Source organism: Dunckerocampus dactyliophorus, chromosome 14 (genome assembly GCF_027744805.1).
Source record: "Dunckerocampus dactyliophorus isolate RoL2022-P2 chromosome 14, RoL_Ddac_1.1, whole genome shotgun sequence".
NCBI classification, from domain to species: domain Eukaryota; kingdom Metazoa; phylum Chordata; class Actinopteri; order Syngnathiformes; family Syngnathidae; genus Dunckerocampus; species Dunckerocampus dactyliophorus.
Window position 1 is genome coordinate 26,302,083 of NC_072832.1, and position 17,494 is coordinate 26,319,576.

General features: G+C 39.3%; 1 protein-coding gene across 2 annotated transcripts; it reads right to left on the reverse strand.

Moving 5' to 3' along the window:
• Nucleotides 1-901: 901 nt before the first annotated feature.
• On the reverse strand, nt 902-16,447 carry wnt8b (wingless-type MMTV integration site family, member 8b). Of its 2 annotated transcripts, none has more exons than XM_054798951.1 (6): nt 16,308-16,447; nt 14,427-14,460; nt 8,852-8,990; nt 8,614-8,739; nt 4,793-4,935; nt 902-2,919 (listed from the first exon to the last, which is right to left on the reverse strand). In XM_054798951.1, the coding sequence occupies exons 1-6, from the start codon at nt 16,376-16,378 to the stop codon at nt 2,350-2,352; spliced, it is 1,083 nt and encodes a 360-aa protein (XP_054654926.1). In that variant the 5' UTR covers nt 16,379-16,447; the 3' UTR covers nt 902-2,349. The 2 variants fall into 2 exon arrangements, with proteins under 2 accessions (XP_054654926.1, XP_054654927.1); XM_054798952.1 differs by having other exon boundaries at nt 14,427-14,455; nt 16,361-16,442.
• Between the last annotated feature and the right edge of the window lie 1,047 nt (nt 16,448-17,494).

Below are 17,494 nucleotides of genomic sequence, written 5' to 3' on the forward strand. Positions count from 1 at the left end.
CCAACCCCATCTGCACTGCAAAGCTCCCAAATTCCATCAAACGTTTGGAATGCCAGCTCTCTTGTTGGTGAGAAGCGTCACGCTGGGCCGGGCCTGCGTGGGGTCATCAGAGGAGGGAGGGGGGCTTTTGATGATCATTGTTTGCTAAATAAGATGTCAACAAGGTGTTTCCTTGACACATTATTGAGCAAAAGGAGGAAGGTGCAGAAATGAATACCACCACCACCAAACCCTCTAATCTCCTTTTTCACAGCCCATCTCGCCTAAGAGCCCGGGCCTCGGCTTGCCGCGCGCCAACCCGCCCGGGCCCTGGTGCTTCTTCCTCCTGGCAGGTGGGACGAGCCCCCTGGCAAAGCATGTGTTTATAAAAGCCACTTGTTTGGGCACAATACTTGAACTAACTTCTTTTCAGCCAACAGTGTGAATCCGTGTAAAGCCTTTTCCCAAAGTCCTTTGCAAGGCGACAGTCCTTTGAGAGCGCAGAGAAGGGATTACCTTCCTGGACAGCGCTGCATTTCCGAGAGAGCTGATTAGCTCTGCATTCATTGTTAAATGGGGCAAAGGAAGGCCCTGGAGGAGGGAAAGGACCCGAGTGGGAATAAAACAGCCGCAGGAAGCCTTGCACAGGCAACCTCAAGTTTTCCCAACATTTCTTCCCCCCCACCTCCGCCACTCCAAAAAGGAGATTAGCATACAAAATGAAGAGGCGGGATGATTTTTTTTTTTGTTTTTTTTTAACTTGCCTCATGCCCTCCACCCCCCGGGCTACGACTCTGTCTGGACAAATTAATTAAACTCGTATTAAACAGTAAAGAAACTTGGGGACTTTCTTTGAGGATTAGCGTGACGAGGGGGCGGGTTTGTCCAGGAGAAATTGAGAAAGGCTCGAGAAGAGAGCACTGAAGAGTTTTCTTTTCTTCCCGATGCAACCCTCCGCCCCCAAGAGGACGCTTGCGTTTCATTCAAAGCATCGCCAACGATACCAGGAAGGATTAATTTTTTTTATTCTTTCATGACATCTTCATAGAAAACAACCGCTAACAATACGACTAGGTGTGCAATAAATTAACAATGTACATACAAAGTGCTTCATCTTATATACCTTATATACATTTCGATACATCAAGAGGACAGACAAATGCGGTTAGAATGCAATGTTTCCTTTTTGCTCCGAGAAAAACGCAGCATTTTCACGTTAATGCGGACAAATATCCAAAAAAACCCTCCAAAAATGTCAATTAAATAGGATTTTTAACAGAATCAGCACCTCCAAAGTCGGCGTCTATGGCTCCCGCCCACAAAAGGGTAGAGTGCCATCTCCGGGTCGGGGATGAGATCCTAACTCGGGGTCTTGTTCACGAATGAGGGAAGGATGGCACGCGAGATCGACTCTGCCATCGATCCGTTGTGGTGAAGGGGGAGCTGAGCCGAAAGGCAAAGCTCTCAGGTGGATCTACGCTCCCTCCCTCACCTACGGTCATAGCTTTGGGTAGTGACTGAAAGGACAAGATGAGTTTTCTCCGTAGGGTGTCTGGGCGCTCCCTAAGCTCCCTTAGAGATCAGGTGAAAAACTCGAGAGTAGAAGCGCTGCTCCTCCGCATTGAGAGGAGCCAGATGAGGCGGCTCGGGCATCTGGTCAGGATGCCTCCCGGACGCCTCCCTGGGGAGGTGTTCAGGGCACGTCCGACCGGTAGGAGCCCTCGGGGAAGACCCAGGACACGTTGGCGAGACTATGTCTCTCAACTGGCCTGGGAATGCCTCGGGATCCGCAGGGAGGAGCTGGATGAAGCAGCCGGGGAGAGGGAAGTCTGGGCCTTCCTGCTTAGGCTGCTGACCTCGCAACCCCACCTCGGATAAGCGGAAGTAGATGGGTGGACTTGCATCACATTCAAAAATAGTATATAGTTGAAAAATTTAAAAAATGGTAATATAATGCTTCTCTGGTCTATCCAATGTTTCTCAGACTTTTCACACCACCATTTTTTTCTACCTCCGCCTGCCATCACTGTTTATCTTGGAATGTGTGGCTGGTCATTAATATTGTAGCCAATCTATTTCTACTATTCTTTTATAGGTTTGTTCTCGAATATCATTTTATCTTTAATTGAAAAACTTAAACCGATGGATTTTTATGCCAACCCCTAATCTCAACATCTCCTCCTTGAACCTTGTTTCGTTTAAACTGCGCTTTCATCCGTGTGCATTTACGACCATCTGCATTTCTCATTTTGTGGTGAATCGTGTGAAAATAAATAAAATTGACCATTGGAAAAAGAACCGAATCAGCCCACAAGTGTATAAAAAAGGTAGAAAAATAAATCTTAAATAAGTGTTTTTCCATGCAGACGCTCAGTGCTTCTTCCTCAGCTTGAGGTTCTTGCGGCGGCCGCCGGCGCTCTCGTTCCTGGCCCTCACGCCTCCCTTCTTCACGCAGTAAAACTTGGTCACGGTCTTCCGGCACTGCTCGCATTTGACGGCGCAGCACCAGTGGAACTTACAGTTGCAGCTGGACACCGTCTCGGCCTTGCGCTCCTCCACGGCCAGGCCGCACTCGCCGCACAGCCTCTTGCAGCTGCGCTTCTCCCATTTGCTCAAGTTCTTGCCCTTCTTCACGCATTCGCGGCTCTCGGTGCCCGGCAGGCCCAACGTGCGGTTCTCCAGGCAGTAGTCGGGGGAGTCCTCCAGGTGGACCAGCTCCTTGCGGGAGATGGAGCTGAAGGTCTCGGCGATGGCTCCTCGGCTGGCCGCGCTGTTCCCGCCCCCGCGGAGGAGATCCACCTTCAGGGCTCGGTGGTACTTCTCCTTCAGGTAGTTGCCCACCTCCCTGAACTCGGGCAGCTGCAGCCAGCAGGTTTGCGTGGTGCAGCTTCCCGACACGCCGTGACATTTGCAGGTCTTCTGCATGGTCCCCTTCACCGCCTGGCGGGAGTCAGGACAAATGGAAGACGATTTCAGTCGTCAATCAGGAAGTCATATTGGCTAACAAGCCCCTGACGTCATACACTTCGCAGTTTTCGCAGTTTTCGGGGGGAAAATAACACGTGACAGATGTTTTGGAAACAACATAAAAAGCTTGTTAATAAATCAAATTAAGATGCTTCACTTCTTTTTACGTTTGCGTGACAGTTAAGGACAGTTAAAAAGTGAACGACGCATTATTTCTGTTTCACTGTGAACAGCAGTTCACTTCTGCTCGGCAGGGATCACGTGAAAGGAAAATCCCACATGACAGGAAAGAGGAAGTGGGAGAGCGTGGAGGACTGTAGGGAAAGTGTAACGCGTGAATACACACAGTTCAGTTCCAAATGTGAAAATTGTAAATAGTTCATGGTGTCATATTTGTAAATAGTTATTTTGATGTAAAACAACCCCTTTTTGTGTCGTTTATGTTGGTAAAGGTGTTTACATATTTGAGCTGTCGCAAAAGCGAAGTGAAAGTCATGCTTGAATCTATCGTAACATTTTCCTGAAACGTACCAACGTTCTACTGCTGATTAGTAAAGAACGGAAAAATGTGGAAACAAACTTTTTTTCCTGGTGAAAGATTGGAGTCTAACCTTGCTTTTGGTAGGTTCCATGATTATATAACCTTAGAACACAATATTCCGGGTGCCTTGAAAGATTGGTCGAAAATGGGCGCTACTGAGGGGGTTGTCTTTTGAAAAATGTCTGGGATTGAATGAGTTCATTTACATTTTTTTTTAAGTGCAGCCGTGAAATTGGAAGTGTGAAGTGGCGTGGGATTACTGTACCTGTCATGTATTATTTACCGAGAAAACTTAAAAATTCCTGACACGCAAAGCACATTTATCCAGATTGGCGCCATAACTGGATGGCGTGGAGGTTTGGGGAACTCTCCTAAGTAGTTTTGTGAAATGTAAGATGACAGAAAGATATGAATGTAAGTAGTTTTGTGTAATGTAAGATGACAGAAAGATATGAATGTAAGTAGTTTTGTGAAATGTAAGATGACAGAAAGATATGAATGTAAGTAGTTTTGTGTAATGTAAGATGACAGAAAGATATGAATGTAGAACGCAAGTGCGTTCCCAACATCCCCCGCTGGAAGAAAACCAAGCATAGCCAAAGAGGAAAAAAGACCAGAAGGTCAGCGTGTTTGTTGTGGCCCCCGTGTTTCCTGACTTTACCCCGACACAAAAGCATCTGTCCCGTGAAAAGAGGGACGTCCTCTTTCCAAAGTTTCACATCGAGTGCCATTGTGGCGCTTGGAGGAATGGGAGTATTTATTTAGCCCGTTCATTCTCATCCTCCTCTCCGGAGTGACAACACCCCAATGGAGGGGTCCCGTTGAGCCGCGCCTGTGAAAAAGACGTTTTTCTCCTTTTCTAGCCCCGTTTTTTTTCTGTTACAATGATGCTCCAGGTGCCGTGGGGGATCCCGGGGTCCAACAAGGCGGCGTAAACAAAGAGCACTTCAGCTGCGCGCCTGTGGTCCCCTCAGACTCCCTCCGAGCCAAACAAAGAGCAACATAAATGTGGGAGAATAAAACTAAACACTTATTTCCAAAACAACATCTCTGGCTCCCCTGGATCTCCAATTAAGCGTGCACTGGCGATCCTGGCGATTCTGCGGCGGTAAATAGGCTCCTTCTGCTACAGCGAGCACACATTATGACTGGGGGGGACGAGTGGCACCTCACTTATGTGCAAAAGGACGCTTGGGTGGCACACTTGCTGTTAAAGTGAGAAGGGGGCAGGGGGGGGGTGATGTCAAAGAAAAGAAATCAACCTCTGTGGCTCGTCAAAACAAGCCAAGCGCTTGATGATGGTACCTTTCGGCCCGCTTCGTTGTTGTGGAGATTCATGGCCGCCCGAGCGTCCTGCCCCGTCTCCAAGGCGTCCACAAACTGCTTAGCGATGGCCTCCCCGAAGCCCACGTTGTCGCTGCAGCCTCCCCACAGCCACCCGTGACCACCTAGAAGACAGAAAATACACTTGATGCGCTGGGAGGACCGCGTCAAACTCATCATATGGTTACTGCTAAAGGCGCATGAACTCACCACGGTTCAACTACAGTAGGCTCTAAACCCGGGACCCTCATGGTCACGTGCTCATTTAGTCGCCACCCGCTTTTATTTCATTCATTTTTACTTCCGTTCATTTTCATTATTTTTTACACTTTTATATCAGTCATTCTAATTGTTTTATTTTTACGCTTTTATTGAACTCATTTCATTTTGTTTAATGCTTTTGTCTTTTTTCTTTTTTACACTTATGTAAGTCATTTTATTTGTTTTTATTTTTTATACTTTGTCATTTTATTTTTTGACACTTTAATGCATCTTTTTTCCACTTTCCCTTGAGTAATTCAAGTTTTTTTAAATTATTTTTTTACTTTTGATACAGATATATGTCAGTTAATTTGTTTTTGTTTTTACACTTATGTAAGTCATTTTATCTGTTTTTATTTTTTATACTTTTGTTTTTTATTTTTTGACACTTTTATTTAAGTAATTTAATTTTTTTTACTTTTGATACAGATATACAAGTCAGTCACATTTTTTTTTGTTTTTACACTTATATATATAAGTGTATATTATATATATATATATAAATATATATATATATATACAGTATATATATGTAATTTTAATTGTTTACCCTTTAAGTCATTTCCATTTTTTTACACTTAAGTTGTTTTTTTATTTACACTTTATTTTGTTTACACTTTTATGTATGTCATTTTAATTTATTTTTACATTGTCTTTCTGTTTTTTATGCTTATGCAAGTTACTTAAATTTTTTGCTACACCTTTATGTAAGCTATTTAAATGTTTTCATGTTTAATACTTTTAAGTCATTTTATATTTTACACTTTTATATAGTCGCTTGAAATTTTTTATACTTTTGTATAAGTTGTTTAAATTTTAACATTTTTTACACTTTTAGTCCTGTAATGTTTTTAAATGTTACACTTTTAAATCATTTTAATGGTTTTATTTTTTACATTTGTCTTTTTTTTTTTTTACACTTTTATATAAGTCATTGTAATTTACACTTTTAGTCTTTTTATATTTTTTACACTTTGTAAGTTATTTACATTTTTTTTGTTACACTTTTATATAAGTCACTTTTTTAACGCGTGTAACACTTTTATAGAGTGGCTTTAATTTTTTTTATACTTTTGTGCAAGTTGTTTTAATTTGTACATTTTTTACACTTTGTCTTTTCATTTGATTTTTTTCTACACTTTGTAAGTTATTTACATTTTTTTGTTACACTTCTACATGCTACATTTTTTACACTTTCAGTCTTTTTATTGTTTACACTTTTTGTTACACATTTGGAGTAATTTTAAATTGTTTATATTTCACACTTTATATAAGTCATTTTGATATTTACAATTTTAATTCTTTTTTACGCTTTCATTTATGTATTCATTTCATTTATTTATACTTTTACTTAAGTCAAACCAAGCAAATGTATTTGTTTTTGGGGTTTTTTTAATCTCCAAGTCGCATTTTAGAGGATTTTATGACGCATTTTGTCAAGAAAATGAGGAAGAACATGACTGCATGCATACAAATCATGCATAAATTCAAATGAAGTATGAAAATTGCAGCAAATAAGATGCCGCATGCAATGAATATAGCGTCTACCATCCGGGAACGACTACAGGTGACTGAATATTACTCAATTTGAAGTGTAAAATAAATAAACATGATTCTTTATCTTTCATGAACTAACCCATGGAGATATGCCAAGAAGTTGTGTAAATCTCAAGAAAAAAACTGCACTCAGCTTTGCGAAACGGGTGAAAAATCCTATTATTAGTCTCAACTTTTTTGCTTGTTTTTCCATTTCTGTTTTTGTTTTTTTAATTTTTTAAATATTCCAACATTTACATTGTTTTTTCTCATCATGTCATGACTTTATTGCCATAATATTTTGACTTTATTGGTGTACTTTTATAGCTTTTCACAACCCAATTTTCCAAAAATTGCAACTGTTTTTCATAATGTGATGACTTAATAAAGTATTTTTTTCTTTAATATTTAAACTTTAATTTACATTTTAATTTATTTTGTAATTTTTACATCTTAATAATTGTTTTTTTCTCATATTATTACAAATTTAGCGCCACAAAATGACTACTTTTTTTCTCCTAACATTATGACATTATTCTCCTAATATTTAAACCTTATTCTCCTAAAGTTCTCTTCCTTTTTTTTGACATTTTTGCAAGGTTTTTTCATTCTCTTGTTTAATTGCACTTTTAGAATTTGACAAAATAAAAAAATAAAAAATTAAAATCGATAAAGGAATTAAAAAAATGTACAAATAATTTTAAAATAGCCGCGGGCCGCACTTTGGGCACCACTGGTCTACAGGAAGCAGCGCTTTTTGACAGGAGTAATGGACGCACTTCAAACTAAAGGAACTGACTAAACATCTTCAGGTCAAGTTGACCTCTTCTTAGCGCAATTCGAGTACACAGACAAATCCAGTCTGCAATGTCATTTCCCCTCGTTGGGGTCCCAAAACCCCCAAAACGGCAGCAAATGTCCCATGTTTATATCCCTGTGTGTCAGTTCAACTTCATGTAAAAATGTCAAAATCAACCATGAAATAATTCCTGATACAGACCGAAACGAAAGGGATTCAGCTACAACGCCTTCCGCAAGCAGCAGTGTGCGCTCTGATGAGAACAAGACAGTAAAAGACGGGGACGGGAGAATCCCATTTTTGTTTGCTTTTCCGGAGTCCTTGGTTCATGCACTGTGGAACACGGGGAATGATTGCAATCGGAAAACAAGTTTCTCCTTGCGCGTTTTTATTCAGACTGGCCAAAATGTAAAATGTATGTTGACTATAATAATAATAAAATCATTTATTTAAAGCTGCTTCAAAACATAATTTCTTGTACGTCCTTTGAAATAAAAATATAAATGAAAAAGCAGACTGAAATAAAATTTAAAAAATTACAACTTTTTATATGATTAAAAAAAAGTAGAGACATTGAAGGACACACAAAAATTTAAATTCTGAATTTTACATTTTAAAAATTTTTTACATTTTAAATTCCGTCAAATTGAAACATGTTCATTCATTCACGCGCGTGTCGTATTTTGTGAGTTTTTAATGAATACATGTATGTTTACATATGTGTGTGATATATTTTTTGTATTTCTCAATGTCCGCTTAACATTTTTTTTAATTAAAAAGCAGACTAAAATAAAAAAAGAAAAAAGTTTCATTGACATGATTCAAATTTTTTTGTAAGCTTCAAATTGAAACATTTTTAGTATTTTGTGGTTTTATTATTACATTTTTATATAACAATAATAATAATAATAATAATGATAACAATAATAAGACACAAAAATGTACTAAAAAACACACTTCAATAAAAGGAATGGTTGTTTAAAACCAATAAAAACTTTTTGATTATTATTTTTTAATATTACTTTAAATGGAATGAGAGAGTCTTTCTCTGAATGTTCTGAGCTCCTGTTTCCATGTGAGCATAGAACTGCTAGTAGCGCAACATTGTCCTTATTTCAACTCCTCGTTGAGACGAATCAACAGCGCCCCTGCTGGTTTTGGCCGAGCACTGCACGCGTCAAGACAGTCGGCGATCTCTTTCTCGTACCTCGCTGTCCGTTCCTGCTGTCGTCGCAGCCGCAGTTGTCGAAATCTCCCAGGCTGCAGTTCCTGGTTAGCGTGTACATGACCCCCGCCGAGCTGATGGCGTGCACAAACGCCGTCTCCCGATTGGCTGGTGGTGGCAGAGACGCTGGTGTTACGAGAACTCGCTGTAGTTCGTATTTTCACAGCTACAGACGTCTCCTTATTGATGCTAATGGCATGAGAGTAGCCAGCAAGCTCACCGCTGCGCAGGCTGCTGTGCGTGGACAGCTGCAGGGCTCTCTCGGGACAGTTCCAGCGCTCCCACGCAAACTGGTGCTTGCACTCCTCGATGCCGCTCTGAGCCCCCGCCGCCACGCTGCTGGAATAGATGAGGTACGCCTGCACATCATGGAAAGGACATCACGCTGCCGTCATCACATTTCCTTTGAATGCTGTGGAATCTTTTTCATTGTTATGATGCTTGAGAAATGAAGTTCACACACTCACACTCCCTGCCCCGTCACTAAATCTTACTAAATATCGGAAACCGCATACCTCGTCCGCCTGTGAGGGACAGAGACGAGCAAGGGCAGACTCACATGCCGAGATGCCCGCTGCAATTTCAGTCGGGTGATAAGCGTGTGGAGGACGTGACTTAATACATCGTCTACAAACTATTTACTTTGGAACTCTCATGCTATTTGATAGCGTTGAATGTTATTTCAAGTATTTTTTCACGTATTTAAGTTTGTCTGGGAGAAATGGGCTGGTTCACTCACTCAGGGAACCAAATATGGTTCCTTGCCTGATACAGGAGCTAGCTAAATGAGCGTTAGGTACTTTTACTACAATATGAGGGCTTTATAACTCTTACGCTATTTGATATCATTTTTCAAAATATTTTTAAGTTGATTGTCTACGACAAATTAACTGGTTCACTCACTCGGGTCACCAAATATGGTTCCTTGCCTTTTAAATGGCTACCAACGCACTTTTACATTATACTACTTTACATTATATAAGGGCTTTAGAACTATTAAGTTTCTTGTATATTTTTTTCGTACTTTGATAGTGTTAAGCGTAAGCAAAATGAGGTGGTTCACGCAGTCATGTTACCAAATCTGGTCCCTTGCGCAATACCGTAGATGGCTACCGATGTGTAGTTGGTACTTTTATTATAACTGTTATGTTATTTCATAACATTTTAAAAATATATATTTTTTCACGTTTTTAAGTTGATTGTCTGGGAGGAATTAGCTGGTTCACTCACTCATGTCACCAAATATGGTTTGTTGCCCTTTAAGTGGCTACCAACGTGTATGAGGTACTACTTGTACTTGGCATTATATAAGGGCTTTAGAACTATTCAGTTCAAAGGCATTACAGCATTTTTCAAATATATTTTTAAGCTATTTATGGGGAAAATGATGTGGTTCACACACCCAGTCATGTAACCAAATATGGTTCCTGGCCCTACACAGCAGATGGCTACCAATGTGTATCTGGTACCTTTTTTTTTAACAATATGAGTGCTTTGTAAGCGTTACGTTATTTGATAGCATGTTGTTGTTTAAGATGATTGTCTACAAGAAATTAGCTGGTTCACTCATTCACGTAACCAAATATGGTTCCTAGCCTGATAGAACTACCAATATATCCTAATTACTACCTGCGAGTACTTAGACTACTTCAACTTAACACTATATATATATATATATATATATATATATATATATACTGCTCCAAAAATGAAAGTGAAAAAATGATGCAGCACACTGGTCCATTTTGCTAAAATGTCATTGTAGCAACTCAAAATGATTCTCAGTAGTTTGTGTGGCCCCCACGTGCTTGTACGCATGCCTGACAACGTGGGGGCATGCTCCTAATGAGACTACAGATGGTGTCCTGGGGGATCTCCTCCCAGATTTGGACCAGGGCATCCATGAGCGCCTGGACAGCCTGAGGAGCAACCTGGCGGCGCCGGATGGACCTAAACATAATGTCCCAGAGGTGTTCTATTGGGTTTAGGTCAGGTGAACGTGGGGGCCAGTCAATGGTATCAATTCCTTCATCCTCCAGGAACTACCTGCATACACTAGCCACATGAGGTCGGGCATTGTCGTGGACCAGGAGGAACCCAGGTCCCACTGCACCAGCGTAGGTTCTGACAATGGGTCCAAGGATTTCATCCCGGTACCTAATAGCAGTCAGGGTGCCGTTATCTAACCTGTAGAGGTCTGTGCGTCCTTCCAGGGATATGCCTCCCCAGACCATCACTGACCCACCACCAAAGCGGTCATGCTGAATGATGTTGCAGGCAGCATAACGTTCTCCACGGCATCTCCAGACCCTTTCACGTCTGTCGCATGTGCTCAGGTTGAACTTGCTCTCATCAGGGAAGAGCACAGGGCACCAGTGGTGTAGTTGCCAATTCTGGTGGTCTATGGCAAATGCCAATGGAGCTCTACGGTGCTGGGCAGTGAGCACAGGGCCCACTACAGGACGTCGGGCCCTCAAGCCACCATCATGGAGCCTGTTTCTGATTGTTTGGTCAGAAACGTTCACACCAGTGGCCTGCTGGAGGTCATTTTGTAGGGCTCTGGCAGTGCTCATCCTGTTCCTCCTTGCACAAAGGAGCAGATACCGATCCTGCTGAGGGTTGAAGGACCTTCCACAGCCCTGTCCAGCTCTCCTGGAGTAACTACCTGTCTTCTGGAATCTCCTCCATGCGTCCAGGTACCGCAGTGATGCCCTGGTCCAGATCTGGGAGGAGATCCCCCAGGACACCATCCGTAGTCTCATTAGGAGCATGCCCCCACGTTGTCAGGCATGCGTACAAGCACGTGGGGGCCACACAAACTACTGAGAATCATTTTGAGTTGCTACAATGACATTTTAGCAAAATGGACCAGTGTGCTGCATCATTTTTTCACTTTCATTTTTGGGGTGTCTTTGATTTCCCCCCTCTATAGGGTGATCATTTTCATTTCTATCAAATGATGTGGCATCATTTTGTTACTAATACATCACCCACTTATTATCAGGAAAGATATTCAACATCATTTTTCCCCCAGTTTAGATCTGATGTGTTTTCCAAGTGTTCCTTTATTTTTTTTGAGCAGTGTATATTTATCATTTTTCTTGTTGTTTTTGTGAGAAATGACACGCTTTAGCCACTCAAACAAGCACCTACTGTATGCTTTATTGAGGTCTACTTTCCTATAGAACTGATCATACATTAGCTTATTAGGTTATTAAGACATTTTAAAGCCACAAGTCACAACAAAGCGTAGCAAAACGTGATGAAATAAGACGTGGACAATAGAAAATGGCCACACTAATAATATGTTGCGTGGTTTACAACCAGCATATTTATCAACACTTGAATGAGAGATTGTAGTATTTAAGGCTATCGGGGCCACGTTGCCATTTTCCAGAATAAAGCTGTCGATTTACAAGGAAAAAATGGTCAGTTTACGACTTTCATGTGGAGGAGGCGGAAATGAGAATGGCTATCTATGCTAACCTAAATGCTCAATGCTCAACTGCTGTGTTTTGCTGCCACGTTATAAATAAAAGCTTGCCTGAAGCAAGAGGAACATTTCCTTCCTTCCTGAAGAGCTGTGCTCTATTTTCCCTCCGACACGTACGACACCTAACATGACCACTTTGCTCGTGGAAATGGACCACTTTTTTCCTTAAATGTACAACTTTAGTCTGGTAAATTCACAACTTTTTTCTAGTAAATTTACGAGAAAAAGCGTTGTGATGTTACAGGAATAAAGTCGGAAATTGACGACGTAAATTTACTTTGTTACTTAAATTTGCAAGAATAAAGTCGTAAATTTACATCACATTTTAAATGAAATCATAAATTTACGACTTTATTCTTGTAATATTACGACTTTTTTCTCGTAAATTTACAACTTTATTCCAATAAATTTACAATTTTTTTCTCCTAAATTTACGACATTATTCTTGTAATATTACAACTTTTTTCTCATAAGTTTACGACTTCATTCCCATAATATTCCGACTTTTCTCCTAAATTTACGATTTTATTCTCCTAAATTAACCACTTTATTCTCGTAACACTACGACTTTTTTTTTCTCCAAAATTTACGACTTTATTCTCGTAAATTTATACGTTTTTTCCTCGGAAATTTACAAGAAAAAAGTCGGAATATTATGAGAATAATGTAGTAAATTTACGACTTTATTCTCGTAACATTATGACTTTTCTCCTAAATTTACGACTTTATTCTCTTAAATTAACCACTTTATTCTCGTAACACTACGACTTTTTTTTCTCCAAAATTGACGACTTTATTCTTGTAAATTTAGAAGTTTTTTCCTCGGAAATTTACAAGAAAAAAGTCGGAATATTATGAGAATAATGTAGTAAATTTACGACTTTATTCTCGTAATATTATGACTTTTCTACTAAATTTATGACTTTATTCTCCTATATTTACGACTTTTTTCTCGTGATATTACGACGTTTTTCTCCTACATTTACGATATTATTCTCGTAATAGATATACGACTTTTTCCCCAAAAGGTTTGGGGACTTTATTCTCTTACGACTTTCTCGTAATATAACCTTTTTTCTCTTAAATTTACAACTTTATTCTTGTAATGTTAGGACTTTTCGCCTAAATGTACGACTTTTTTCTTGTAAATTTACAAGAAAAAAAGTCGGAATATGTCCAGAATCAAGTTGTAAATTTATGCCTTTATCCTCGTAAATTTACAATTGTATTCTTGTTCATTTACAACTTTCTTGTAATATAACCTTTTTTCTTGTAAATTTACAACTTAAATTGATGACTTTATTCTCGTAAAATGACCACTTTTCTCCTAAACTTACGACTTTATTCTCACAAGTTTATGACTTTTTTTCTCGTAATATTACCACTTCCTTCTCCTAAATTTACGACATTTTTCTCGTAATATTACAACTTTTTTCTCCTAAATATACAGCTTTATTCTTGGAAATTTATGACTTTTTTCCCGGAAATTTACAAAAAAAAAGGTTGGAATATTATGAGAATAAAGTAGTTTATTCTCATAAATTTACGACTTTATTATGATAAATTTACAATTTTATTATCGTAATTTAACCTTTTTTCTCGTACATTTACGACTTTTTTCTCCTAAATTTTTAAGGTTTTATTCTCGTAAATTTATGACTTTTTTTCTTGTAAACTTATGAGAAAAAAAGTTGCAATATTACGAGAATAAAGTTGTAAATGTACGGCTTTATTCTTGAAACCTCAGATGATTTTTTCCCAATGTGGCCCTAATACTCGGTGGCATGAGCGGGACCGGGATGCAGTGAACTAAAAATGTGTCCGAAAAGAAGCCATATTTTGCATAAAAAGCCCACCAGGCACTTTTTTGTTGCATTTCCAAGCTGTGGAGTTGTTGGCGCTTGGCTTTTACCCTCTGCTCTGCTGCTTGTTGCCACCGTGTGAATGTGAATATGACTAATATGTCTCAAGTGGCTGAGGATAGCACCTCTCTCTCTCACACACACACACACACACACACACACACACACACACACACACACACACACACACTCACACACACACACACAGGGGCCCGGCTCGCTAATGATGACCACCCACTAAAGCAATGGCGCAGCCATTCACGCACACACAACCTCTCCATAAGGTCAAGTGTACGCAGGGGGGTAAAAGAATGATGAAGACTATAATGGCTGCATTCTATGTGCTGCGTAGGCAGGCAGGTATCACACACACACACACACACACACACACAAAAAGGAAAGAGTGTTTTCCGTGAGAGATCAAAAGGAGGTTGGCTTACCTTGGGTCCAGTCATCAAGAAATTATTCACTGACCTGGAAAAGGAGACAGATTATTCAGTCAAGGAAGCTCAGTGTCCATAACGAATTCCTGGCCTAACGTCTCTCATTAGCGCAGGCGGGAACATCGTCCGTCAAACTGTGGCCTGACAGCCAAGCAACGCAAAACTTAACAATAATATTCGCTCCAATGTCCCAAATGGAGCCAAAGGTGTCATTTTTTGTGCAAATGTTATGATTAAATTCTATTTCATTCCATAAAATTCCTTTGAAAACACCTGAAAGACATAACAATCTGACAAATATTTGCAATCAACTGGAAATATGCAAGAAATTGAAATTAAAGTCATCACGTTTATTACAGATAAGCAAAACAAGAATGATGGTTTTCCTTATTTTTTCCATTATTTTCAGTGAAATGCAGTTAATCATCAAAAATGATTTATGCAAAGTTATTTTACTTTTTAAACATTTGAAATGAACTTGGATTAATAGAAAATTACTTTTTAAACTAATGAAAAAGCAAACGTTTTTCAATATATTTCATTCTTGGTGCCCAATGTGGACAGAAGGCATTCACGTATTTGGGACATTTGCTGCGTTTGTAAACCTTGCCTCATTCTTTGAATGACTTCCGCTTTACTCGATTTAATGCGCATTCTGAAATACTTCTTTCAGACTACATCAACAAACCGTGCATACATTTCAAGTAGATTTGTATGCACGTGTTGCATTTCACGCTAATTTTATGACTTTGATTCGAATTTCATGAAGTACAATTTTAAAAAACATGTCCTCGAGACAGCAAACGTCCTATATTTGAATATTTTTCCTAAATATTGATTGCATCTGCAAGCACTTGGTTTACTAAGCCGATGACTTGGATTTCATTTCAATTCAAGTACATTTTGAAATATGTCGAAAAAAAATCGAGACAGCAAATGTTGATATTAATATTGTTGATATAAACGTTTTTAATGTATTTGTAAATATGAATTGCACTTTTAAGCATTTAATATTAATCGAATTACTTCCATTGTAATGTAATTATCTTACATGTATTTGTAAATAATTGCATTTGAAGTATTTAATATTAATCAAGTTACTTTGATTTGAATTTAATTATTTTACATTTGTAAATATTCATTGCATTTTTAAGCATTTAATATTAATCGAATTACTTCCGTTTGAATTATTTTACATTTATTTTTAAATTGCATTTTTAAGTATTCAATATTAATCACGTTACTTTGATTTAAATTGATTTTACATTTGTAAATATTCATTGCATTTTAAAGCATTTAATATAAATCGAATTACTTTTAAGTATGTAATTGAGACAAAATCAATAATATACATAAATATATTATATGTGTATAATATATATATATAAAGCGAATGATCATATATTTTAATTTGTAAATATTCATTGCATTTTTTAAAAGAATTTATTTTTAATAGAATGACTTTGATTTGAAGTGCAATGCTAATTAAATGTCCTTGGGACAAAGTCAAACATTGTCAAATATATTTGTAAATATTTATGGCCTTTGAGTGACTTCGATTTTCATTGAATTGAGACACTTAAAAAAACAAACAAAATCAAGAAAATGTTCACGTTTGAATTTATGTATTTATTTATCGCGTGTTTTGAAGCATTTCATCACATTTTGACTTCGACATTTTGAAATATTGACTTTTCATTTACCGACTCGTGAGTGGCCTGTAAAAGCCGCACATGCCCCCCCAAAAAATGGCATTAAAAATTCGATGGCAAGCATTCTTGCAACACCGTAGCACGTGTATATTTAGTGCATTTAAAAATTAAAAAAAAAGATGAACCAATCATGAACATCAACAGCAGCACGAGGGTGGAAACTCACCAGCAGCAGGAGGACCTCATGTGCGCCAGGAGGATGAAAACGTAGAAGCAAACCTGCAAACGCGTGAACATCCTGACAGGTGAGCCTGCAGCCGCTGGAGTGGAGGAGGTGGATACTGAGCTCGGACAAGAACATGCATGGAACTCCACCATGAGAGGATGGGGGACGTGGCGGGAGGGGGGCTTTCTCTGAAATGGAGCTCCTCTCGTCCCCAACAAGAGATTATCTGCTTAATTAAAGAATGGTCCCCCCCCCCCATTCTTACGCTGCCCACCAATCAGGAGCATCTCAGCGAGACATGATCAAAAAGGGCACCCTGGGCCTTGATGCTGGCCCCCCACCACCACCCCACCCATTCAGCGAGCGGGGAAGATCTGCTTAATCCTGTAGGAAAAGTGCAACACTGATCCTCTAGCTGTGCGGGGTGAAGGGGGGGGGGGGGTAGATTTGAGTTATCCAACTCGTCAGCGTTGAGGGATTAAGCGGGATTGTTTGATAAGAAGACAGAATGTGTGTTTGTTCTGCACGAGGAAGTCTCGGGTTAACAAAAGGTGTGTGATTCAATCAGCCGCTAAAACAGCAAATTCATCAAAGACACACTTTCATTGCAAACTGCGTCGCCCCCCCCCCCCCCCCCCCCCCCCCCCCGGAAAATGTCAATGAAAACACACGCAGAGCTCAAACGCTGTTTCCCATCGGGATGATCCACGCGGATTACATTTGCATCCTTAATCCAGGCGCTCCCCGCACTGATGGAGGTTATTCCTTAATCTAAGACAACATGTGCCCGCCCCCTCGTCTCCTCGGGTGCCAGTTAGGATCAGGAGTGATTCAACTTTCAAGGGTTGTTTTTGCGATTGAAGATTCAAAAGGGGGAATGGCCAGGATGATAATGCGTCCTTATTTAGGACACGTCATTAGGTACACCCGCACCTTTAAAGCCATGCAAATGTGCCCTTTCACGTGCTGGTTTGTAAAAACACAAGTAAAGACTGGCCATAAAAATGTCTAAATTGTTGTGGTTTTAGTTATCTTTACGTTTTGTAAAATGTATATACAGTATGTATATATATACTTACATACAGTATATACTGTATATGAAAGCGACAGGAAAACTAAAAGTGATAACAATAACAAGCAAACATGTACATCCCATATTTAAAAGTAGATGAAATCATAATTACTTC